Source organism: Ranitomeya imitator, chromosome 3 (genome assembly GCF_032444005.1).
Source record: "Ranitomeya imitator isolate aRanImi1 chromosome 3, aRanImi1.pri, whole genome shotgun sequence".
NCBI classification, from domain to species: Eukaryota; Metazoa; Chordata; class Amphibia; order Anura; family Dendrobatidae; genus Ranitomeya; species Ranitomeya imitator.
The window spans coordinates 748,565,181-748,591,935 of NC_091284.1; the positions used below are offsets into that span (position 1 = coordinate 748,565,181).

General features: G+C 43.1%; 1 protein-coding gene across 1 annotated transcript in view; it reads right to left on the bottom strand.

The window, feature by feature from the left end:
* Window positions 1-5,013: 5,013 nt before the first annotated feature.
* Window positions 5,014-26,755, bottom strand: part of UFM1 (ubiquitin fold modifier 1) — a 28,213-nt gene continuing 6,471 nt past the window's right edge. The window contains exons 2-6 of the mRNA XM_069758935.1: window positions 24,245-24,301; window positions 14,752-14,809; window positions 13,798-13,837; window positions 12,848-12,880; window positions 5,014-6,642 (exon numbers count right to left, since the gene is read on the bottom strand). Of these exons, the coding sequence (XP_069615036.1) occupies window positions 6,575-6,642; window positions 12,848-12,880; window positions 13,798-13,837; window positions 14,752-14,809; window positions 24,245-24,301 (256 nt within the window). The 3' untranslated portion in view covers window positions 5,014-6,574. The remainder of the gene's footprint in view (window positions 6,643-12,847; window positions 12,881-13,797; window positions 13,838-14,751; window positions 14,810-24,244; window positions 24,302-26,755) is intronic.

Below are 26,755 nucleotides of genomic sequence, written 5' to 3' on the forward strand. Positions count from 1 at the left end.
CACCGTTTGGGAGCATGGGAGGGCTCGGAAAGGAAGGAGCGCAATTTGGAATGCAGACTTAGATGGAATGGTCTGCAGGCGTCACATTGCGTTTGCAGAGCCCCTAATGTACCTAAACAGTAGAAACCCCCCACAAGTGACCCCATATTGGAAACTTGACCACCCAAGGAACTTATCTAGATGTGTTGTGAGAACTTTGAACCCCCAAGTGTTTCACTACAGTTTATAACGCAGAGCCGTGAAAATAAAAAAAATGAAAATTTTTCCCACAAAAATTATTTTTTAGCCTCCAGTTTTGTTTTTTCCCAAGGGTAACAGGAGAAATGGGAACCCAAAAGTCGTTGTTCAATTTGTCCTGAGTACGCTGATACCCCATATGTTGGGGTAAACCCCTGTTTGGGCACACGGGAGAGCTCGGAAGGGAAGGAGCACTGTTTTACTTTTTCAACGCAGAATTGGCTGGAATTGAGATGACGCCATGTCGCGTTTGGAGAGCCCCTGATGTGCCAAAACAGTGGAAACCCCCCAATTAAAACTGAAACCCTAATCCAAACACACCCCTAACCCTAATCCCAATGGTAACCCTAACCACACCTCTAACCCTGACACACCCCTAACCCTAATCCCAACCCTATTCCCAACCGTAAATGTAGCCCCAACCCTAACTTTAGCCCCAACCCTAACTGTAGCCTTAACCCTAGCCCCAATCCTAGCCCTAACCTTAACCCCTTTGTCATTGGACGTACTATTCCGTCCATGTGGGGTGGGCCTAAATTCCCAAGGACGGAATAGTACGTCCAGGGCGATCGGCCGCGCTCACGGGGGGAGCGCGGCCGATCGCGGCCAGGTGTCAGCTGCCTATCGCAGCTGACATCCGGCGCTATGTGCCAGGAGCTGTCACAGACCGCCCCCGGCACATTAACCCCCGGCACACCACGATCAAACATGATCGCGGTGTGCCGGCGGTACAGGGAAGCATCACGCAGGGAGGGGGCTCCCTGCGGGCTTCCCTGAGACCCCCGCAGCAACACAATGTGATCGCGTTGCTGCGAGGGTCTCCTTACCTCCCCCCCCTGCAGCAGGCCCGGATCCAAGATGGCCGCAGCATCCGGGTCCTGCAGGACGGAGGTGGCTTACCAAATGCCTGCTCAGAGCAGGCGCTTGGTAAGCCTACAGCACTGTAAGTCAGATCGCTGATCTGACAGAGTGCTGTGCAAACTGTTAGATCAGCGGTCTGTGATGTCCCCCCTGGGACAAAGTAAAAAAAAAAATGTCCACATGTGTAAAAAAAAAAAAAAAAAAATTTCCTAAATAATGAAAAAAAAAAAAAAATTATATATATATATTATTCCCATAAATACATTTCTTTATCTAAATAAAAAAAACAATAAAAGTACATATTTAGTATCGCCGCGTCCGTAACGACCCAACCTATAAAACTGTCCCACTAGTTAACCCCTTCAGTAAACACCGTAAGAAAAAAAAAAAACGAGGCAAAAAACAATGCTTTATTATCATACCGCCGAACAAAAAGTGGAATAACACGCGATCAAAAAGACAGATATAAATAACCATGGTACAGCTGAAAGCGTCATCTTGTCCCGCAAAAAACGAGCCACCATACAGCATCATCAGCAAAAAAATAAAAAAGTTATAGTCCTCAGAATAAAGCGATGCAAAAATAATTATTTTTTCTATAAAATAGTTTTTATCGTATAAAAGCGCCAAAACATAAAAAAATGATATAAATGAGGTATCGCTGTAATCGTACTGACCCGAAGAATAAAATTGCTTTATCAATTTTACCAAACGCGGAACGGTATAAACGCGTCCCCCAAAAGAAATTCATGAATAGCTGGTTTTTGGTCATTCTGCCTCACAAAAATCGGAATAAAAGGCGATCAAAAAATGTCACGTGCCCAAAAATGTTAACGTCAACTCGTCCCGCAAAAAACAAGACCTCACATGACTCTGTGGACCAAAATATGGAAAAATTATAGCTCTCAAACTGTGGTAACGCAAAAAATATTTTTTGCAATAAACATCTTTCAGTGTGTGACGGCTGCCAATCATAAAAATCCGCTAAAAAACCCGCTATAAAAGTAAATCAAACCCCCCTTCATCACCCCCTTAGTTAGGGAAAAATTAAAAAAATGTATTTATTTCCATTTTCCCATTACGGTAACCCCTTTACCCCCAAGGGTGGTTTGCACGTTAATGACTGGGCAAATTTTTACAATTCTGACCACTGTCCCTTTATGAGGTTATAACTCTGGAACGCTTCAACGGATCCTGGTGATTCTGACATTGTTTTCTCGTGACATATTGTACTTCATGATAGTGGTAAAATTTCTTTGATATTACCTGCATTTATTTGTGAAAAAAACAGAAATTTGGCGAAAATTTCGCAATTTTCCAACTTTGAATTTTTGAGCGTGGCCGATCGCGTATGACGTACTATCCCGTCGGTGGTCATACGGGCCCACCCCACCTCGACGGGATAGTACGTCATATGTCAGAAAAGGGTTAAATATTTTACCACATTTTTTTTGCTTCAAATATTTTTTTCCCTATTTTCCACCTCTAAAACCAAGGTGCATCTTATAGTCCAAAAAATACGGTATATATAGATGCCCTTTTCTTGTTTTTAATTGCAAGCAAATCGGTGGTCCCCTGAAATCCTTAACAATCACTCAAAAACTTCCACCTTCTTCTCCCTGGAGAGGTTCGCAGCTCAGGTAACTGGGGAGCACAACTCCTGCCTAACCACATACACAGAGGGAGTATGGATTTAATATGTACGATCTTGTCGCTTAAAATACGGACCACTTTGTTGTTTTGGCTATTTTGAGTGATTGGTGGGACTCAGGTCTTACACCCTATCGATCTGCTTGCAATTAAAAGATCACATAGGTCCCTGGCCATCTGTAATGTAGTAGGGGAAGACCTTTGTAGAGCAGAGCCAGGATTCGTAACAACGGTACAGCAATCGATTTCAGCTACGATGCCTGCCAGAATCTTCCACGGAGCCTACAGTTTATATATATATATATATATATATATATATACATACACACACACATATATATATACATGCACAGTCATGGCCAAAAGTATTGACACCCCTGCAATTCTGTCAGATAATACTCATTTTCTTCCTGAAAATGATTGCAAACACAAATTATTTGGTATTATTATCTTCATTTAATTTGTCTTAAATGAAAAAACACAAAAAGAATTGTCCTAAAGCCAAATTGGATATAATTCCACACCAAACATAAAAAAGGGGGTGGACAAAAGTCTTGGCACTGTTCGAAAAATCATGTGATGCTTCTCTAATTTGTGTAAGTAACAGCACCTGTAACTTACCTGTGGCACCTAACAGGTGTTGGCAATAACTAAATCACACTTGCAGCCAGTTGACATGGATTAAAGTTGACTCAACCTCTGTCCTGTGTCCTTGTGTGTACCACATTGAGCATGGAGAAAAGAAAGAAGACCAAAGAACTGTCTGAGGACTTGAGAAACCAAATTGTGAGGAAGCATGAGCAATCTCAAGGCTACAAGTCCATCTCCAAAGACCTGAATGTTCCTGTGTCTACCGTGCGCAGTGTCATCAAGAAGTTTAAAGCCCATGGCACTGTGGCTAACCTCCCTAGATGTGGACGGAAAAGAAAAATGGACAAGAGATTTCAACGCAAGATTGTGCGGATGTTGGATAAAGAACCTCGACTAACATCCAAACAAGTTCAAGCTGCCCTGCAGTCCGAGGGTACAACAGTGTTAACCCGTACTATCCGTCGGCATCTGAATGAAAAGGGACTGTATGGTAGGAGACCCAGGAAGACCCCACTCCTTACCCTGAGACATAAAAAAGCCAGGCTGGAGTGTGCCAAAACTTACCTGAAAAAGCCTAAAACGTTTTGGAAGAATGTTCTCTGGTCAGATGAGACAAAAGTAGAGCTTTTTGGGCAAAGGCATCAACATAGAGTTTACAGGAGAAAAAAAAGAGGCATTCAAAGAAAAGAACACGGTCCCTACAGTCCAACATGGCGGAAGTTCCTTGATGTTTTGGGGTTGCTTTGCTGCCTCTGGCACTGGACTGCGTGACCGTGTGCATGGCATTATGAAGTCGGAAGACTACCAACAAATTTTGCAGCATAATGTAGGGCCCAGTGTGAGAAAGCTGGGTCTCCCTCAGAGGTCACGGGTCTTCCAGCAGGACAATGACCCAAAACACACTTCAAAAAGCACTAGAAAATGGTTTGAGAGAAAGCACTGGAGACTTCTAAGGTGGCCAGCAATGAGTCCAGACCTGAATCCCATAGAACACCTGTGGAGAGATCTAAAAATGGCAGTTTGGAGAAGGCACCCTTCAAATATCAGGGACCTGGAGCAGTTTGCCAAAGAAGAAAGGTCTAAAATTCCAGCAGAGCATTGTAAGAAGCTCATTGATGGTTACCGGAAGCGGTTGGTCGCAGTTATTTTGGCTAAAGGTTGTGCAACCAAGTATTAGGCTGAGGGTGCCAATACTTTTGTCTGGCCCATTTTTGGAGTTTTGTGTAAAATGATCAATGTTTTGCTTTTTGCTTCATTCTCTTTTGTGTTTTTTCATTTAAGACAAATTAAATGAAGATAATAATACCAAATAATTTGCGTTTGCAATCATTTTCAGGAAGAAAATGAGTATTATCTGACAGAATTGCAGGGGTGTTAATACTTTTGGCCATGACTGTATATTAAAGGGAGTCTGTGAAAACTCCAGCCCCGTTCCGTTTATATGGTCAGGTTTCTCTTAGAAAGATAAATCAAGCCTCCTGACTGCACAGCACACTTGATCTGGAGCGGTGATTGAGCATGTCAGTCCTATAGTCCCTACAGAGAGCTGAAACATGTATTTTTTTTTTTAAAGCGGAATCACCCAATGCTCCTAATAAAATGCAGAAAAATCAGAAGATAAGAAAACATTACAAAATAAATTTCTGCAACTTGTACAAACACTAAACTACCACGTAGAAGCAGATGAATAATATTTAATCTATAACATGAACATTTTTTATAACATTTATTTTTTAGCAAAAATAAGCGATTGCTTGCTGTATGTCGAATTCTTGAATGAAGCCTTGGTCATATTTTAGTTGATCATACTAGAGCTTTATTGCAGCTCGGTAGCATCTCTTTGTAGGCAGCGGTTATTGGGCACGTACAGAAGTCTATGGGGCTGCACTAAGCTATGATTTCATAAGAGGGCAAAAAAACAGTATTAGAGATATTTTCCTGTAGAATTGTCTATGGCAGAGACTCTCTGTGTGTAATACAATGCTCTGTGGAGGGACAGTCATAGGGATTATTAGACATCTGGCTCTCTAGGGCCACCTATGAGATTCCCTAGACCAGCTTGGCGCTTTACACATTGAGAGGTCTAGCGGAGAAAGTTTCTCCATCAGCCAACCGGTATCCTATTCTGCAAGGAGGGTCATGAACATGTGCCAAGATTCATCATAGTGTCGGTATTGACCGATGATTACCTCCAATTGGTGAAATTAGAGCGCAAGCAGTCTTCCTCTTATACGGGGGCCAATTTACATATCTTTTTTCTCCCCCAGAAGGCACCTTTTGACCTATAAGACTTCCTATATTTGTATGGCTTTCCCAATCAGAAGAAACTCTGGACCTCCAGAAAGTCTAGGTATAACAGGCAACATGATGATAACCCTCTGGACCTCCAGAAAGTCTATGTCTCACAGGCAGCATGATGAAGTGATCCAAAATGACTGATAATTAATCTAATTATTAAAGGAGTGATTCACTACCATGCTATTGACGACCAACATTTAGTGTAGGCTATAAAATATCAGATTGGTGGGGATCAAACATTTGGCACCCCACGATCGGCTGTTACCAGTTCTAGATCTACACAGCATATGGAGAAGAACCCCAAAGCTCCATCACATTGTTCAGTGACCGCTACTATTGATCAGCAGTATCCAGAAGCAACCACTAAACATTGTGACAGATCTTTGCGGCTTCATGCCAAACACAGTTTACATCTGGTCTCTGCTGGTAGCAGCTGATCGGTGGAGGTGCTGGTGTACCACAATCGGAACCTCTCCTGAAGATAGGTCATCAGCATCAGGTTGGTGGGAGTCATCAATATCATAGTAGTGGACAATCCCTTTTAAGATGTTAGTGTACATATATTTGCTTTACAATTAACTCCATGTACATGATAAGCGTGCAACAAAACAACATAGCAATTCTTTTACACAACGCTACACATTGCAATAAAATGTACACAGTGAACGCTGTTCTTCAAAAGTGGCGGACGATACTGATAGATTTGCAAAATCAATATGGTTTTATAGACATGAGAGGCAATAATTAAACCTTACAAATCTTTAATCTTCAAAGTTACTTTCATTTTAAAATGAAATGGGCCCTACTGAATTAAATCTTAAAACCGACTTAAAATTCAGAGTCTGATCTTTTTTCTTTTGTAAAGCCTGGAATAAATTAGATACTTTTTTTTGTTTAATGTGTCCAAAAGAAATTTCTATAGTAAGAGGTCCGAATATTAACAGCTGCCCACTCGGTCTCTGGGAATGAGTCTAAGTTCTGATCCGTGTTTAAGGAATACATTTCCTAGAAAGAAAAAAGAAAAAAGGACAAAAATGAGTATTGAAAGATCCTTCATGAATATAGTATTCAAGCCCTTTAATAATGAATAATTTATAAAAGGAAAGCAACCACAAAGTACTTTTTATGAAGCTCAATTTTCCTCCATGCAGCAAGGGTGACATTAGAGAATGTATTGTAAGTGGCAACAGAAACAAGATGACAAATGCTACTAAAACGAATGGTATAATTTAGGACAAGATTTCTGTATTAAAGGGGTTTTCTCATCGTTATAAGTGCAGAAGGTTTGCAGCTATTCAATAGAAACCTTTATTGTCTGTTTCTAGAAATGATGCGTCGATCAGTGCGTCTATTCCATGACCAGTTCAGATTTGTCTATTTATATGTAAACATTAATGGTTCCAATAAAATGACAGCAAGCAGTTATCTTAAAAATGGCAAAAAAAATTCCAAAATGTCACCTATCAAGTGAGGGCCTCCAGCTCTTGTAGCCCCACCAATGACTAAAATTTATGTCTCCGATTCATCAGTGAAAGCAACAGTGAAGTGGCTGTTCCAGATTCCATGATACCGTCACATTCATTGTTATGGCACTTGGCTATTAAACTACCGTATATACTCGCGTACAAGCCGAGTTTCTCAGCACATTTTTTTGTGCTGAAAATGCCATCCTTGGCTTATACACAAGTCACTGTCCCAGAAGACGATGGGGGAAGGGGAGCGGCAGAGCAGCCGGTGATAGGAGGCAGGAACCGGCAGAGACTAAAGCCTGTGCCCGCCACTAAAGAGAAATGAATATTCACTACACTTGCAGTGAACATTCATTTCTCTTATAGCGCACAGTTACAGATGCCGGATTCCAGCAGCTGCCGGGCTCTAACAGGTGCCTGCTCATTAAGGTAATGAATATTTACCTCTCTCCACTTCCATAGACATTGAGAGGTGAATATTCATTACCTTAATGAGCTGGGACATGTGATCGCTCGGTCGCAGGAGCTGCTGGCACCGGAACTAGATGCTGCGAGGGCGCGCAGGGAAGGTAAGTAGGATGGTTTTTTTTATGCTTCTCTCATGGGGTCCATGCATGCAAGGATACGAATGAGGAACCATGCAGACAAGGATGGGAATAAGGAGCCATGCATATGAGAATGGGAATAAGGGGCCATGCATACAAGAATGGGAATAAGGAGCCATGAATACAAGGACGGGGATGAGGAACCATGCATACCAGAATAAGGATTAGAGGACAATGTACACCTGGCTTAAACTTGAGTAAATAAGTTTTTCCGACGCAAAATTAGGTGCCTCGGTTTATACTAGGGTCGGCTTATACACGAGTATATACGGTACTTCATCACCTCATTACTTTATATTGATGTTCTAAAATGTCAGTGCAGTCTAAGCAGCTTGCCCAAGATCGTACAGCCGTGGGAGGGAAGTTGGCTGTCAGACAAATTTAGGCTTCCCAGAGAGAACATAACACAGAACTAAACCAGAGCTTGTGTATACAGATTAAGAAGTTTTAGCACTGACTGTGCTTCCTCCTCCGGACCCAAAGAACACGTCATCACTGGGTATATAGAGAGAGAATGAGCTGCTGGATCCTAGGAGACACAGTCAGCTTTGCTATGTAGGCAGAAGGATGAAATTCCCCTGTACCTGGGGTTAATGTATTAGACCCAGTTTCAAGGGAAATCAGCAATAAAAATAAGGTTTTAGTATGTTTAAATACCCCCTCTCTAAAGGTCTTTTAAGACCATATGGATGCACACTGTGAAAAATAAATGAAAAAAATAAAATGAAAAGAAAAAAAAAGAATAAAAAAACAAATAAAATGAAAAAGTTGAGACACTGCCAGACCAAAATTGCATTTTCTAGTCTTGCCCTCACTAAAAAAAAAATATCCAATATATAATGTCTATTGAAAGGGGAATGCAATTTAAAATGTGTTCAACAGTTCTTTGTGGTTGTTAAAAAAATTGGAAAAAATGGATGAGCATTTCATATTTTTCTTTACATTTTCCCCCAATCTAAAAAAAAAGAATACAAAACTGACAAAAATGAAGCCCATGTTTCACGAAAAAAAATGAGGCAAAAATGATTTGAATATCTGAACAAGAAAATCTTTTTATCCGTTAAACACGCATGTACAATAAAAGATAACAATGTGCCTGGTCTGAGGGGCAGAAAATAGCCCGGACATTAACTTGAACCAGTTTATCTCCCATACAATGAATGGAGCGATACTGTACATGAGCATCCGACCACTTCATTCGACTTCTCCTTGCCCTAGTTAGGGGAGAATGAAGGACAAAGATCCCCCATTCTGGAAATAGCAGGGGTCCTAGAAATGGTTCCCACACTGATCTAACAAGTAGCTCCTTATCCAGTGTAAAGGCGATGAGTTTTGGACAATGGAATACCCCTTTAAGCCTTACTACTCTTCATAAATTGAAGATGCATGAACTCATTTTGGTACTTTACAGAACAGCAAAGCACTCCGTTCCAGAGCATTTAACGCTGGAGAGGGTCATTAAACAAGCAAATGACAGGTATATTAATTACACAGTAAGGGACCTCAATTAATTGGTTCACGCGTGTAGAAATTGCATCTTTGATTTTCATGTGATGTGTGAAGCTCTTCGCCCACTGTTGCTAAGTTGTGCCCTGTTGCTGCCTGGACTAAATTTTTAATGGCAATGTGGAAAAAACCATCAGGAGGAATTTTAAATGACTCGGGATCAAAAGGTCTGAAATTAATTTCGAGACTTGCGTGAACGCAGAGATAGAGTCGGCTGAAGTCAATTACTGTATCTCCCGACAAGCAAATAACAGGACATGTTTATTGTTGTTCAGGGAAACGGTAAAACACTTTCTGAATCTTTAGCACTAATTTGTGGCAAATCTAAAGACAAGAACAAGTAACTGCTAAAGGATCCGTCATGTTGTTGAAGAAAAGGGAATATTATACCATATGGAAATTACAATAAAAATAGAAATAAAAGAAGAATATGTAACATGTATTCAATAGGAGAAATTTATCTCTAATGTTTAATCTTTCACTAATTGCTAATTACCGTATATACTCAAGTATAAGCCGAGATTTTCAGCCCATTTTTTGGGGCTGAAAGTCCCCCTCTCGGCTTATACTCGAGTCATACCCAGTGGTCGGCAGGTGAGGAGGATCGAGGGCTAATTATACTCACCTACTCCTGGCGCGGTCCCTGCAGGTCCCTGGCTTCCCGGCGCCGGCAGCTTCCTCCTGTACTGAGCAGTCACATGGTACCGCTCATTACAGTAATGAATATGCGGCTCCACCTCCCATAGAGGTGGAGCCGCATATTCATTACTGTAATGAGCGGTAACGGTGACTGCTCACTACAGGAAGAAGCTGCAGCGTCGGGGAAGCAAGGACTGCACAGCGCCAGGAGCAGGTAAGTATAACGGGGAGGGGAGCGCTGCACTGTGCGATAGTCACCTGCTCCTCGTTTCGGCACCGCTCCATCTTCAGCAGTGGCGCTCAGGTCAGAGGGCGCGGTGACGTAGTTAGTGCGCACCCTCAGCCTGAACGTCAGTGCTGAAGCGGCGCCGGAACGATCAGCACGTGAATATTGAAAGCGCCGAGGGCCTGAGCGACGGAGAGGTGAGTATGTGATTTTTTTTATCACAGCAAATGGGGCAAGTGTCTGTATGGAGCATCTATGGGGTCATAACGTTTGTGCAGCACTATATGGGACCATAATGTTTGTGCAGCACTGTATGGGGCCATAACGTTTGTGCAGCACTATATGGGGCCATAACGTTTGTGCAGCACTATATGGGGCCATAACGTTTGTGCAGCACTATATGGGGCAAGTGTATGTATGGGGCCATAATCAATGTTTGTGCAGCACTCTATGGGGCAAATATCTTTATGGAGCATCTTATGGGGCCATAATCAGCATTTGTGCAGCATTATATTGGGCAAATATGTCTATGGAGCATCTTATGGGGCCATTATTAACCTTTATGCAGGATTATATGGGGCATATTTTAATATGGAGCATCTTATGGGGCCATAATGAACTTTATGGAGCATTATATGGGGCTCCTGATTCAATGTAAATATTCAAAAACACTTAACCTACTGATGTCTCAATTAATTTTACTTTTATTGGTATCTATTTTTACTTTTGACATTTACCGGTAGCTGCTGCATTTCCCACCCTAGGCTTATACTCGAGTCATTAAGTTTTCCCAGTTTTTTGTGGCAAAATTGGGGGGGGTCGGCTTATACTCGGGTCAGCTTATACTCGAGTATATACAGTACTTAAAAAGGTTGTACCAAGTTATCCCCAATGTATGAGATTTGGGGATAACTTATTGATCGCTGGAGATGTAACCACCAGGATCTACTGATCGGTGCTCTGAAAAGCCCCATCTGAATGGAGAGGTGGTCGTGCATGTGTACATCCATTCATTCATTTACAGCCATTTCGAGTGTGAACCACGCTTCCTCTGACCCCTGGGCTGAGATGTAGCGTGGCTCACATGCAAAACGGCTGTCAGCCATTGTCGTCGCCACATTCTGTTCTATGGAACTGCAATAAAGGGAAATTATAACGTGAGGTGGTGCTTGCCTCTTTTTGCCTCGCATTGGATTCAATGCCTTTAGGTTAGGGGGACTCCAATGATAAATTGATTTCCATGTGCCCTGCAGCTGGGACCCCTAGAAAGCAGCTATAATTTGTGGGTGGGAGAGACACACAGCAAGTGTCCAATTACCTTACAGAGTCACCATAGAGGAAATGAAGTATTACAGGATGACCATTAAAGGAATACTGTTAGGTTTGATAACGTCATTCACCTGCAGATACAAGGTTAATCTGCAGGTTAATAGTGTTATGAAAGTGCCCTGCTGCAGTACTGAAAGTGTGGTACCAAGAAAAGAAAATGTACTTTATTCCTCCCGAGAGCTGTTGGCTTTTAGTCATGCCTGGCTCAACTACAGTCACCAGACACAGCAGTAAGAGGAGCAGCTGTAAACCCAAACCAGCACTGACTGACAGCCAGCTCTACAGTGCATAGCCGGTTGTCACTCAAAGCCCGGGCGTGTTTACAGCCGCCATCTCTCAGTGCTGTGAGCTGTTGGCTTTCAGTCATGCCTGGCACAACTACAGTCACCAGTCACAGCAGTAAGGGCAGCAGCTGTAACCACACCCCAGCACTGACTGACAGCCAGGTCTACAGTGCATAGCCAGTTGTCAGTCAGTGCCTGGGAGTGTTTACAACCGCCGTCCCTCAGTGCTGTGAACGGTGACACTAATTGCTCCGAGCATGACTGGTGGTTAATTTTCCTTCTGGGGGCTTCACTTTCAGTACAGTGGTCAGGCACCTCCATAAACTCCATTAACCTGCAGATTAACGCTACATCTGTAAGTTAATAGCGTTATCGGAGTGGACAGGATCACCTTAAAATCATTTGGTAATAGGTGCTCTCCACTCTGGCTTATACATAGGATATAAACCCTTTTAGCGGGACACCATCAGCTGCCCTAGCCCCTCTAATTTGCCACCATGACTCTGTTCCATGCTACTTCTGCATTCTGGGCACCCCTTTCTTGTGGTTTTAACAATCTCTATATATTTTCAAAATCAAGTTTTATTCTGCATTCTTGCTAGGCTAATGTTTCAGGACTAGTCCAGCGGGGCATTGGTTTCCTTGGACTAGTCCCGAGCCCCATCTTGTAAGCACGCACTTCCATGCACAATTTACAGCATTTTCAAGAGTGACATCACATTTGGCCATTAGCAAATCTGGGGCGATATTTTGCTTCTTCGGGCATTCACAGTGCGCAGATGTAGCTGGGGAACGTACATCCGGCTTCATTGTGCACTTTCAGGAAGGCAGACTACCGGGCGCATGTATGCGATTTGAAAGGAGACAACGGTGATGTCGCTATTGTTAATTATGGAAATCGTGAACAGAGGTGCATGGTTACAAGATGGAAATAAGAACCAATCTGGGAAAATCTACGTCACATCGAACTAGTACTGGAGCCATGGTGGCTATTTATGAGGGCAGCTGGCAGGTTCCCTTTCAGGAAAGGAATTAGATTTGAAGCAGAATAAATTCACTTCTAAATACAATTTATATTTTATGCACGGATTTCCGAAACATGGAAACAAATTTTGAACCCAGAGCTGCCCAGTATTATCCAATGGCACTTACCAGCTGTCTGTGCTGGATTTAATCCTACTCCATCTGTAGAACAACATCACACAAAGGAATTTAGAAATAAAAGAATAGTAAACTAACTGGTATGAAGAATAATACGACAAGCAAACCCAGAAAATACAAAATGGAAATGAAATATTGGGTTCATATAAAATACAGCTTGAACCAATACCAAGATGCTTACACCGACTTTTCGGCATCTGCCAGCGCACCCATGACGTCTCAGTGCAATAATCCTATTAAAGGATTTCCTATTCCCAAAATAATGGCATTTCACTTTGATAAAGTTCAGCCCCCCACTAATTTTAAGAAGGAAGGGGCCGCAGGGCTGGATAATAACCCTGCAGTAAACCAACACTGCGGCACCTTCATTCTAGGGATCCGCTAGGGTGAGATTGGTGAGACTGCCACCAATCAGAAAATCTCCTTTATGACTATATGAAACAGGGGTCCCGTATTTGGGCTCATACAGATGACAGTTTTTCTTTAACGAGTTCTTTGATTTTCACAAATAGAACTCGTAACTTTTATAATCCATGGGGCTGTTCACACGTGTATTTTTGCTGACTTAGTGGTCCGCAGAACATCATGGAGACATGTCCAATTTTCATCAAGTTCTCGTATCAAACTCGCCAATGCCACCGATTCCGTGAAAAAAAAAATATCATACAGCACTTGAAAAACTGATGAAAGTCTGACGGTAAAAACTGACACTGACCGAACTCTCATGACACTCAATCAAATCAAAATGATGAAATGCGGGCCGTCTTTTGAGGACGAGAAAATCACTTACATCTAAATGAGGCCTTAGAAAACAGGATTAGCCATGAATAAGAGAAAAAAAAAATGTTCAATCCTGGATGAATCCCTTCCCTATAACTTGCTCGATAGTAACTGGCGGACAATACAGAGTGTTGTAATAAGGAAACATTAAACCCACTTACCATTGGTTATGATGGCGCTGGTTTCTGCAGGGACCTTAAACTAAAGGAAAACAAAGAACACAGCATTTTACCCCCATTTATGACCACACCATGCTCCACAGTAAAAGTCAAGATACTTCATTTAACGACTTAAATGAGGTGCATTTCACCATTAACAGCCTCCCTTTGGTACATATAACATGTTGGGGTGGTGGGTCATTTATAGACAGACTGAGACTATACTTCCATCCACACACAACGTTCTTTAACACAATTGTTCTGTGAGCTTAGTATATAGTCAGGACGACGTGCTGCCGAGAAAGATGAATTATAAAGCATGCTCAGAAATCATATTGGGTAATCCGCGGCCTGTGTAGATAGGCAGATCATTGGGAATGAGCTTTCACAGTGTAGATGGACCAGGAAGAGAACTGGTCAGGATGACTAACATTGCTAATTTGCAGGTTTATAGCGTTCGGAATGTGTCCAGATGGCGTACTGAAAGGTCCATATAGCAGGTCATTTTCCTGTCTCCATACAGATCAGCTCCCAGGTGAGACACCAACATCTAGCTGGTGACTAGTTACTGGCAGGGACGGGTAGGAGGAAGCCGGTCAGAATCTTCATGTCACCGTCACAATAAAGGTTTCTATGGAAACCTGCTCCGGCATTGACATTTTAATCAGCTGGTAAAAAGGAGCAGGAAACAATCTTTTCCAGCCGACGTCCCTCATTTACTTTGCCCATCACGGAAGATTCACACATGCAGCTAGAATAATCCGCAAGTTGGAAAGCGAGATGGAAATGCAATGAAAAACAACGACTTCATCATTTTAATAGTAATGGGAGGGAGAAGAAATGAATGTCAATGTCAACAAAACAGCCGACAGACGACCACAGAGGTCTCGGTACGCTGGGTTGGCACATGCAGTAGCGGGAACCGGCGTTATATTAAAAGATTAGTTCTGTACTCACCTCCTCTGCCGCAAACTTCAGAACCGCCGTGAATGGCGTAGTCTCCGGGACACACAGCCTGCCGACGAAATGTGACAACCTTAGGGAACGCTCATGGGTACAGCAAATCTGGATTAATATGATGCAGATTGGCCACTCCACATTGCAATACAAGGATGGTTATGGCTTTTAACTGTTCCGCAAATAATGCCAGGCCATTTCTCAAGTGAAGAAACTGACGACAGCTGATTGGGAAGGGGAGGCCCACAACCATCAGCTCAGCACAGTGAGACATGGTAGGAAGGGTTGTCCACTACTCAGACGACCCCTTCTCAATTCCTATGTTTCCCCCTTGTTACACGATCACCTCCGATGCAGTTCCAGCACTGGCTCTTCCAATTGCCCTTCCTTCAGATGTTTTGTCAGTAAGAGAGGAAAGTGTAGCCAGCACTGACTGGCAGCAGGGATCGCATGACAATGTCATGTTATCCCTGAGACAGCCAGTGCCGACACCAACAGAACGGCACCACAGGGGAGTACAACTGCTATTATTTTAATAGGGAAAACATAGGTATTCTCAGTAATGGATGTTCCCTTTAATTAAGACATTCAAATAAAATTGATAACATCTGTATATTAACAGCATACATAAGCTTTCGTTATTTTGACCCACTTAAAAAGAAGCAGATAATAAGCAAACTAAGTGTTAATACAATAAAAGCGCCTTCTTGGAGAAATGCAGGGGTAGTTTAGTGTTACCATAGCATGTAAGGAATACAGGCTGAAAGACAAAGCACTGGAGACAGCAGGGGGCCAAAATGATGGGATAGGTTGAAAAGAATTAGAAAAACACAGCTGCTTTGTTTGAAAAAAAAAATGCCACCCCCGGCCATGGGTTGTACTCGGTATTGCAGTTCAACTCTATTCACTTCAACACACCCAATGTATGGTCAGAAGTGGCGCAGTTTCTGGAAAAAAGAAGCATGTTTCTAAGCATTGATAGATCCTTTTGGCTTGGCTCATGACATATTTGTTAAGTACTTGTACTCTTCATTACATAACAATTCTAAGGTATCTTTTCTTCGAACTGCAGGTTGAGCTGTTGCGCGGTCATTCCTATAGAAATTTATGAATAGATTGACATTTGGGCGTTACCTGTTAAGGGCCGTGTCTCTGTAGACTGTGACACTGTCCAATCAGACCTTAATGGGACACACCTCTTTGACAAAGAGAATGCCAACACTCAGCTCTTAAGCAATTAATACATTTCAAGGAGAATTAACAGTGGAACAGAGCAAGAAAGGATGTTCCAGAAATGTTATTTTATGGGAATAAGAAGTAAATAGACCAAGCAGAAATGACAGGAGCAGTGACAGGTCCTCTAAAGGGAACCTGTCATCTCAAATCCCAAAGCGCAGGCAGCATGAACGCAGTCGGGTATATTTTTTCTCAAAAACGCACCGGCAGCAGCGCTGGAAAGAGCCGGCCAGAGGGGCAGCTGAACTAGTCTCATCTATGCTATGCTCCCCGGGTATCTTTACAGTACATTTTTTCTGAAATGCCATTATTTCACAGGAAAAAAAATCCCAGCCTGCATTAATTCAGCCAGGTACCGATTCATACTGCCTGCGGTTTGGGCGACATTAATCAGATGACAGGTTCCCGTTAACCCCTTCATGACCCAGCCTATTTTGACCTTAAAGACCTTGCCGTTTTTTGCAATTCTGACCAGTGTCCCTTCATGAGGTAATAACTCAGGAACGCTTCAATGGATCCTAGCGGTTCCGAGATTGTTTTTTCGTGACATATTGGGCTTCATGTTAGTGGTAAATTTAGGTCAATAGATTCTGTGTTTATTTGTGATAAAAACGGAAATTTGGCGAAAATTTTGAAAATTTCGCAATTTTCACATTTTGAATTTTTATTCTGTTAAACCAGAGAGTTATGTGACACAAAATAGTTAATAAATAACATTTCCCACACGTCTACTTTACATCAGCACAATTTTGGAAACAAAATTTTTTTTTGCTAGGAAGTTATAAGGGTTAAAATTTGACCAACGATTTCTCATTTTTACAACGAAATTTACAAAACCATTTTTTTTAGGGACCACCTCACATTTGAAGTCAGTTTGAGGGGTCTATATGGCTGAAAATACCCAAAAGTGACACCATTCTAAAAACTGCACCCCTCAAGGTGCACAAAACCACATTCAAGAAGTTTATTAACCCTTCAGGTGCTTCACAGCAGCAGAAGCAACATGGAAGGAAAAAATGAACATTTAACTTTTTAGTCACAAAAATGATTTTTCAGCAACAATTTTTTTATTTTCCCAATGGTAAAAGGAGAAACTGAACCACGTAAGTTGTTGTCCAATTTGTCCTGAGTACGCTGATACCTCATATGTGGGGGTAAACCACTGTTTGGGCGCACGGCAGGGCTTGGAAGGGAAGGAGCGCCATTTGACTTTTTGAATGAAAAATTGGCTGCACTCTTTAGCGGACACCATGTCACATTTGGAGAGCCCCCGTGTGCCTAAAAATTGGAGCTCCCCCACAAGTGACCCCATTTTGGAAACTAGACGCCCCAAGGAACTTATCTAGATGCATAGTGAGCCCTTTAAACCCCCAGATTCTTCACAAATTGATCCGTAAAAATGAAAAAGTACTTTTTTTTCACAAAAAAAGTTTTTTAGCCTCAATTTTTTCATTTTCACATGGACAACAGGATAAAATGGATCCTAAAATTTGTTTGGCAATTTCTCCTGAGTACACCGATACTTCACATGTGGGGGTAAACCACTGTTTGGGCACATGGTAAGGCTCGGAAGGGAAGGAGCGCCATTTGACTTTTTGAATGAAAAATTATCTCCATCGTTAGCGGACACCATGTCGCGTTTGGAGAGACCCTGTGTGCTTAAACATTGGAGCTCCCCCACAAGTGACCCCATTTTGGAAACTGGACCCCCCAAGGAACTTATCTAGATGCCTAGTGAGCACTTTAAACCCTCAGGTGCTTCACAAATTGATCCGTAAAAATGAAAAAGTACTTTTTTTTCACAAAAAATTTATTTTCGCCTCAATTTTTTCATTTTCACATGGGCAACAGGATAAAATGGATCCTAAAATTTGTTGAGCAATTTCTCCCGAGTACGCCGATACCTCATATGTGGGGGTAAACCACTGTTTGGGCACACGGCAGGGCTCGGAAGGGAAGGCGCGCCTTTTAACTTTTTGAATGGAAAATTAGCTCCAATTGTTAGCGGACACCATGTCGCATTTGGAGAGCCCCTGTGTGCCTATGCAAAGGAGCTCCCCCACAAGTGACCCCATTTTGGAAACTAGACCCCCCAAGGAACTTACCTAGATGCATACTGAGCACTTTAAACCCCCAGGTGCTTCACAGAAGTTTATAATGCAGAGCCATGAAAATAAAAAATAATTTTTCTTTTCTCAAAAATGATTTTTTAGCCTGGAATTTCCTATTTTGCCAATGGTAATAGGAGAAATTGGACCACAAATGTTGTTGTCCAGTTTGTCCTGAGTATGCAGATACCCCATATGTGGGGGTAAACCACTGTTTGGGCGCACGGCAGGGCTCAGAAGGGAAGGCACGCCATTTGGCTTTTTAAATGGAAAATTATCTCCAATCATTAGCGGACACCATGTCGCGTTTGGAGAGCCCCTGTGTGCCTAAACATTGGAGATCCCCCACAAATTACCCCATTTTGGAAACTAGACCCCCAAAGGAACTAATCTAGATGTGTAGTGAGCACTTTGAACCCTCAAGTGCTTCACAGAAATTTATAACGCAGAGCCATGAAAATAAAATAAAAAAATTATTTTCTCAAAAATGAATTTTAGCCCGCAATTTTTTATTTTCCCAAGGGTAACAGGAGAAATTTGACCCCAAAAGTTGTTGTCCAGTTTCTCCTGAGTACGCTGATACCCCATATGTGGGGGTAAACCACTGTTTAGGCACATGCTGGGGCTCGGAAGTGAAGTAGTGACGTGTTGAAATGCAGACTTTGATGGAATGCTCTGTGGGCGTCACGTTGCGTTTGCAGAGCCCCTGATGTGGCTAAACAGTAGAAACCCCCCACAAGTGTCCCCATTTTGGAAACTAGACCCCGAAAGGAACTTATCTAGATGTGAGGTGAGCACTTTGAACCCCCAAGTGCTTCACAGAAGTTCATAACACAGAGCAGTGAAAATAATAAATACGTTTTCTTTCCTCAAAAATAATTTTTTAGCCCAGAATTTTTTATTTTCCCAAGGGTTACAGGAGAAATTGGACCACAAAAGTTGTTGTCCAGTTTCTCCTGAGTACGCTGATACCCCATGTGTGGGGGTAAACCACTGTTTGGGCACACGTGGGGGCTCAGAAGGGAAGTAGTGACTTTTGAAATGCAGACTTTGATGGAATGGTCTGCGGGCGTCACGTTGCGTTTGCAGAGCCCCTGGTGTGCCTAAACAGTAGAAACCCCCCACAAGCGACCCCATTTTGGAAACTAGACCCCCAAAGGAACTTATCTAGATGTGTGGTGAGCACTTTCAACCCCCAAGTGCTTAACAGAAGTTTATAACGCAGAGCCGTGAAAATAATAAATACGTTTTCTTTCCTCAAAAATAATTTTTTAGCCCAGAATTTTTTATTTTCCCAAGGGTTACAGGAGAAATTGGACCACAAAAGTTGTTGTCCAGTTTCTCCTGAGTACGCTGATACCCCATGTGTGGGGGTAAACCACTGTTTGGGCACACGTGGGGGCTCAGAAGGGAAGTAGTGACTTTTGAAATGCAGACTTTGATGGAATGGTCTGCGGGCGTCACGTTGCGTTTGCAGAGCCCCCAGTGTGCCTAAACAGTAGAAACCCCCCACAAGTGACCCCATTTTGGAAACTAGACCCCCCAAGGAACTTATCTAGATATGTGGTGAGCACTTTGAACCCCCAAGTGCTTCACAGACGTTTACAACGCAGAGCCGTGAAAATAAAAAATCATTTTTCTTTCCTCAAAAATGATGTTTTAGCAAGCAATTTTTTATTTTCTCAAGGGTAACAGGAGAAATTGGACCCCAGTAATTGTTGCGCAGTTTGTCCTGAGTATGCTGGTACCCCATATGTGGGGGTAAACCACTGTTTGGGCACACGTCGGGGTTCGGAAGTGAGGGAGCACCATTTGAATTTTTGAATACAAGATTGGCTGGAATCAATGGTGGCGCCATGTTGCGTTTGGAGACCCCCTGAAGTGCCTAAACAGTGGAAACCCCTCAATTCTACCTCCAACACTAACCCCAACACACCCCTAACCCTAATCCCAACTGTAGCCATAACCCTAATCACAACCCTAACCCCAACACACCCCTAACCACAATCCTAACCCCAACACACCCCTAACCCTAACCACAACCCTAATTCCAACCCAACCCTAAGGCTATGTGCCAACGTTGCGGATTCGTATGAGATTTTTCAGCACCATTTTTGAAAAATCCGCGGGTAAAAGGCACTACGTTTTACCTGCGGATTTTCCGCGGATTTCCAGTGTTTTTTGTGCGGATTTCACCTGCGGATTCCTATTGAGGAACAGGTGTAAAACGCTGCGGAATCCGCACAAAGAATTGGCATGCTGCGGAAAATACAACGCAGCGTTCCCGCACGGTATTTTCCGCACCATGGGCACAGCGGATTTGGTTTTCCATATGTTTACATGGTACTGTAAACCTGATGGAACACTGCTGCGGATCCTCAGCCAAATCCGCACCGTGTGCACATAGCCTAATTCTAAAGGTATGTGCACACGCTGCAGAAAATGCTGCGGATCCGCAGCAGTTTCCCATGAGTTTACAGTTCAATGTGAACCTATGGGAACCAAAAATCGCTGTACACATGCTGCGGAAAAACTGCACGGAAACGCAGCGGTTTACATTCCGCAGCATGTCACTTCTTTCTGCGGATTCCGCAGCGGTTTTACAACTGCTCCAATAGAAAATCGCAGTTGTAAAACCGCAGTGAAATGCGCAGAAAAACCGCGGTAAATCCACGATAAATCGGCAGCGGTTTAGCACTGTGGATTTTTCAAATCCGCTGCGGAAAAATCCGCATAGGACCAGAATATGTGTGCACATACCGAAACCCTACCCCTAACCCTACCCCTAACCCTACCCCTACTCCTAACCCTACCCCTAACCCTACCCCTAACCCTAACCTTACCCCTAACCCTACCCCTACCCCTAACCCTACCCCTACCCCTAACCCTACCCCTAACCCTACCCCTAACCCTAACCCTAGTTCTTACCCCAACCTTAGTGAAAAAAAAAAATTCTTTATTTTTTTTATTGGCCCTATCTATGGGGGTGACAAAGCGGGGGTCATTTACTATTTTTTTTATTTTGATCACTGAGATAGGTTATATCTCAGTGATCAAAATTCACTCTGGAACGAATCTGCCGGCCGGCAGATTCGGCGGGCGCACTGCACATGCGCCCGCCATTTTGGAAGATGGCGGCGCCCAGCAAAGAAGACGGACGGACCTCGGGCGGCCAGGTAAGTATAAGGGAGGGGGGGAGATCAGGGCACGGGGGGGGCGTCGGAGCACGGGGGGGGGGGGGGGTGGATCGGAGCATGGGGGGAGGTGGATCGGAACACGGGAGGGAGGATTGGAGCACGGGGGAGGATTGGAGCACGGGGTGAGGGATCGCTGTGCGGGGGGGGTGGATCGGAGCACGGGGGGGGGGGGTCGCTGTGTGCGGGGGGTGGGGATCGGAGTGCGGGGGGGTTTGTTTGGAGCACGGGGGGTGTGATTGGTGCACGGGGGAAGCGGACAGGAGGACGGGGGAGCGGAGCACAGGACGGAGGGGAGCGGACCACAGATCGGGGGGCTGGGGGGGGCGATCGGAGGGGTGGGGTGGGTGCACATAAGTGTTTCCAGCCATGGCCGATGATATTGCAGCATCGGCCATGGCTGGATTGTAATATTTCACCAGTTTTTTAGGTGAAATATTACAAATCGCTCTGATTGGCAGTTTCACTTTCAACAGCCAATCAGAGCGATCGTAGCCACGAGGGGGTGAAGCCACCCCCCCTGGGCTAAACTACCACTCCCCCTGTCCCTGCAGATCGGGTGAAATGGGAGTTAACCCTTTCACCCGGCCTGCAGGGACGCGATCTTTCCATGACGCATATGCTGCGTCATGGGTCGGAATGGCACCGACTTTCATGACGCAGCGTATGCGTCAAAGGTCGGGAAGGGGTTAATGGAAATGTATTGCTGTGACAGCTTCCTCCCCCCCCCCCGAATTTCCAGAACAGGCAATCAATATGCACCATGTTTGGAAACTCACTGTTGTAACAAATATCTTGGTGCGCCTAGAACTCTGAATTGGGTTGTTCCTCCATTGTTCCTCCTGGAACGGTATGAAATAGGAATTGGCTGCTACCATTCTCCTTCTTCATCTCCCTCCACACAGAAACATTGTCTAATCAGGACTGACTGAGTGCAATCATGTAGGAACAAACCCTGACAAGGCAGAATTTCTGCAATACTTCTATAGCTTAGGATATAAGTTGTAAGCTATGTAGAAAGGGATGGGTGAAAACACGTATGTGACCTGCCGAAATAGACAATCGATAAAATTAAACAAGATCTTTCCCTTTAGTGCAGCGGTAGATGTACAGGTACAGTCCTACTCTCACACTTAGGCCATGTTCACACGTTCAGTATTTGGTCAGTATTTTACCTCAGTATTTGTAAGCCAAAACCAGGAGTGGGTGAGAAATACAGACGTGGTGACATGTTTCTATTAGACTTTTCCTCTGATTGTTCCTCTCCTGGTTTTGGCTTACAAATACCGAGGTAAAATACTGACCAAATACTGAAGGTGTGAGCGCGGCCTAAGTGACTATTATACTTTTCCTCTGATTGTTCTCCCCTGGTTTTGGCTTACAAATACTGAGGTAAAATACTGACCAAATACTGAACGTGTGACAATGCCAATCCAAGAATTCACCCAGGCATACCGTACTTCGACGCACTTTTGCCTTGACAGCTACCTCCCTCATTACAGGAGTAATCCGCAGGCAACGTCACGTCTACAGATATCTGCCACGCCCTGATGGCAGTCAAAAATGCTGCAACAATTATATAAAGTTCATTTTCGGACTGGAAAATCTGGCCAGAAAATCTGCAGCGTATACATTAGCCAACCTCAGACATCATATTTCATAGCAGCTCCGATTACTCCTGCACTTACATTTAAGGTCCACGCACACGGGACACTTCCTCTGCAGCAGCCAAAAAAATCCACAGTGCCAAGATTAGAACCAAATACTAGAAAAGGCTGCTGTGAAAATGCTGCCATTTACTGCGGATTTCAATGCTGCATCACATAAGGCAATGGTAAAAATGTACAGTAATAGAATGAAAGACGGAGAACGTCAAATATTCAGTGTCAATCAAAATTAGTGCAGATATTTTTACTCGCAGTTCATGGATAAGATTTTACTAAATATTTAGGAAGATCTAAATGATAAATGTGCTGGGTATATAACCTAAGGAGGTTTTTACAAGATAAAGGGAATCTGTCAGTAGGATGAACCCTCCTAAGCTGTCTATAAGGGCATGCAGGTCATCGGAAGCTGAATAACATGATATCTTGATATCTGCGATCCGATCGCTTATTCCAGAGAAATTCAGGTTTTTATTAAATATGTAAATGAGATGTTAAGATCTATGGGTCGGACATAGATCTCCTGGAGAATCTGCATCCAGAGCTTGTTTTAGATAAAAGGGGGAGTTACCAGTGTGAGACATGCAATGACTGACAGGCTGCTCTACTGATCTACATGTCTCACACTGGTAATGCCTCCTTTCTTTTACAATAAGCACTGGAGGCAGATCCTCCGGGAGATCTATGTCCGGCCCACAGATCTTATTTCCATATTAAGAAGAATGTCAATTTCTCTGGAATAAGACATAAGATCACAGGTATGTAGGTGTCATATTATTCAGCTTCCTATGCCCTACATGTCAAATAGGTGGCTTATGAGGTTTCATCCTACTGACAGATTTCCTAGAGGAAATTGGCTGCTTGATTCATACAGGTTGAACCACACGGGGTATCAGAGACTGGCTTAAAAAAATGTATGTTTTGCTCTGAAATGCTGGTGTGACCAGGGTGAGCTTCTCTTCTCTCGCTCAGCTAGAACAACAGGTCTCTTCCCATAGTTGAGCGGGCAGGGATAAGCTGGTGCGGATATACCTCTGTGATTAGTACCCGACTCGACTATGTTTTTTTCTGAAGTGCTACAGCATATTAGAGTACAACACTCACAATTAGAATGCAGGAGCCGCTCTCTGATTCTACTGTTTTTTTTCTACTGTTTTCCTACAGGTTCAATATAAACATTTACACCAAACCCACAGCAGAAAGTAAGGCCATTAAACAGGGAACATATGATAGCAGTCTACTGGCAGGAAGGGGTTACAGTATGAAAGCATAGAGGAAGGCTTGTACTTACACTTTGTAGGGAAGTCGGGGGTCCGCTGTAAGCGTAATTTTAAACGTTACTTTTGACCTGAAATAACAAAACAACATTACAGCAATCACCGTGCTGACATTTCCTTCCATCTACCTACACTGAAAGCAGCTGACATTTCACTTGCAATCATCGGCCATCACATAACATTGTACTGATTCAGCTAATTATATTTATATATATACCGTATTTTCCGGCGTATAAGGCGACTTTTAACCCCTAAAAATTGTCCCAAAAGTCGGGTATCGTCTTATACGCCGGGTACGGGTGCATGGAGCGATCCTGGATGTTCCCAGGGTCTGAAGGAGAGGAGATTCTCCTTCAGACCCTGGGATCCATATTCATGTAAAAAATAAAGAATAAAAATAAAAAATATGGATATACTCACCCCTCCGACGAACCCTGGCTCTCAGCGCTGCAAGCGTCTGCCTCCGTTCCTAAGAATGTAGTGAGTGAAGGACCTTCGATGACGTCACGGTCACGTGAGCGTTCAGGAGGGGTGAGTATATCCATATTTTTTATTTTTATTCTTTATTTTTTACATGAATATGGATCCCAGGGCCTGAAGGAGAGTCTCCTCTCCTCCAGGCCCTGGGAACCACACGCCGTATAAGATGACTGGGCGTATAGGATGACCCCCGTCTTATACGGTGGGCATATCCCAAATTCCACATTTTATATGGAAAAGTTGGGGGTCGTCTTATACACCAGAAAATACGGTATATATATATATATATATATATATATATATATATATATATATACACATACACACACACACATGCACAGTGCCTTGCGAAAGTATTCGGCCCCCTGGAACTTTCTAACTTTTCAACCTTTTCCCACATATCATGCTTCAAACAGAAAGATACCAAATGCAAATTTTTAGTGAAGACAACAAGTGGAACAAAATTATGAATTTGAACAAAATGTATTGGTTATTTTAAATTTTGGTGGAAATTCAAGAACTGAAAAGTGGGGCGTGCAATATTATTCGGCCCCTTTATCTTAATACTTTGTTGCGCCACCTTTTTCTGCAATTCCAGCTGAAAGTCGCTTGGGGTATGTCTCTATCAGTTTTGTGCATTGAGAGACTGAAATTCTTGCCCATTCTTCCTTGGCAAACAGCTCGAGCTCAGTGAGGTTTGATGGAGATCGTTTGTGAACAGCAGTTTTCAGCTCTTTCCACAGATTGTCGATTGGATTGAGGTCTGGACTTTGACTTGGCCATTCTAACACCTGGATACGTTTATTTGTGAATCATTCCATTGTAGATTTTGCTTTATGTTTGGGGTCATTGTCTTGTTGGAAGACAAATGTCCGTCCCAGTCTCAGGTCTTTTGCAGACTCCAACAGGTTTTCTTCAAGAATGGTCCTGTATTTGGCTCCATCCATCTTCCCATCAATTTTAACCATGAAAAGCAGGCCCATACCAAGATGCTGCCACCACCATGTTTGACAGTGGGGATGGTGTGTTCAGGGTGATGAGCTGTGTTGCCTTTACGCCAAACGTTTCATTTGGCATTGTTGCCAAAAAGTTTGATTTTAGTTTCATCTGACCAGAGCACCTTCTTCCACATGTTTGCTGTGTCTCCCCGGTGGCTTGTTGCAAACTTTAAATGACACTTTTTATGGATATCTTTGAGAAATGGCTTTCTTCTTGCCACTCTTCCATAAAGGCCAGATTTGTGCAGTGTACGACTGATTGTTGTCCTATGGACAGACTGTCCCACCTCAGCTGTAGATCTCTGCAGTTCATCCAGAGTGATCATGGGCCTCTTGGCTGCATCTCTGATCAGTCTTCTTGTTTGAGATGAAAGTTTAGAGGGACGGCCGGGTCTTGGTAGATTTGCAGTGGTATGATACTCCTTACATCTCAATATGTTCGCTTGCACAGTGCTCCTTGGGATGTTTAAAGTTTTGGAAATCATTTTGTATCCAAATCCGGCTTTAAACTTCTCCACAACAGTATCACGGACCTGCCTGTTGTGTTCCTTGGTCTTCATGATGCTCTCTGTGCTTCAAACAGAACCCTGAGACTATCACAGAGCAGGTGCATTTATACGGAGACTTGATTACACAGGTGGATTATATTTATCATCATTAGGTATTTAGGACAGCATTGGATCATTCAGAGATCCACAATGAACCTCTGGAGTGAGTTCACTGCACTGAAAGTAAATGGGTCGAATAATATTGCACTACCCACTTTTCAGTTTTTGAATTTCCAAAAAATGTAAAATAACCAATAAATTTCAAAAATATTTAGAATTGAGAGTCCTCAGTGGTTGATACCTTTTAATGGCTAACTGAAAAGATGGTAACAAATTGCAAGCTTTCGAGACAACACAGGTCTCTTCATCAGGTAAAGACTAAAAGAAATTCTGAAGAATCACATATTTATGCACAACATAGCACGGAAAAAAAACAAAACATGGATAAGACAGGTGACATGAAGCAGAATTACCATGAGTGATAAACAGTTATGTCCCT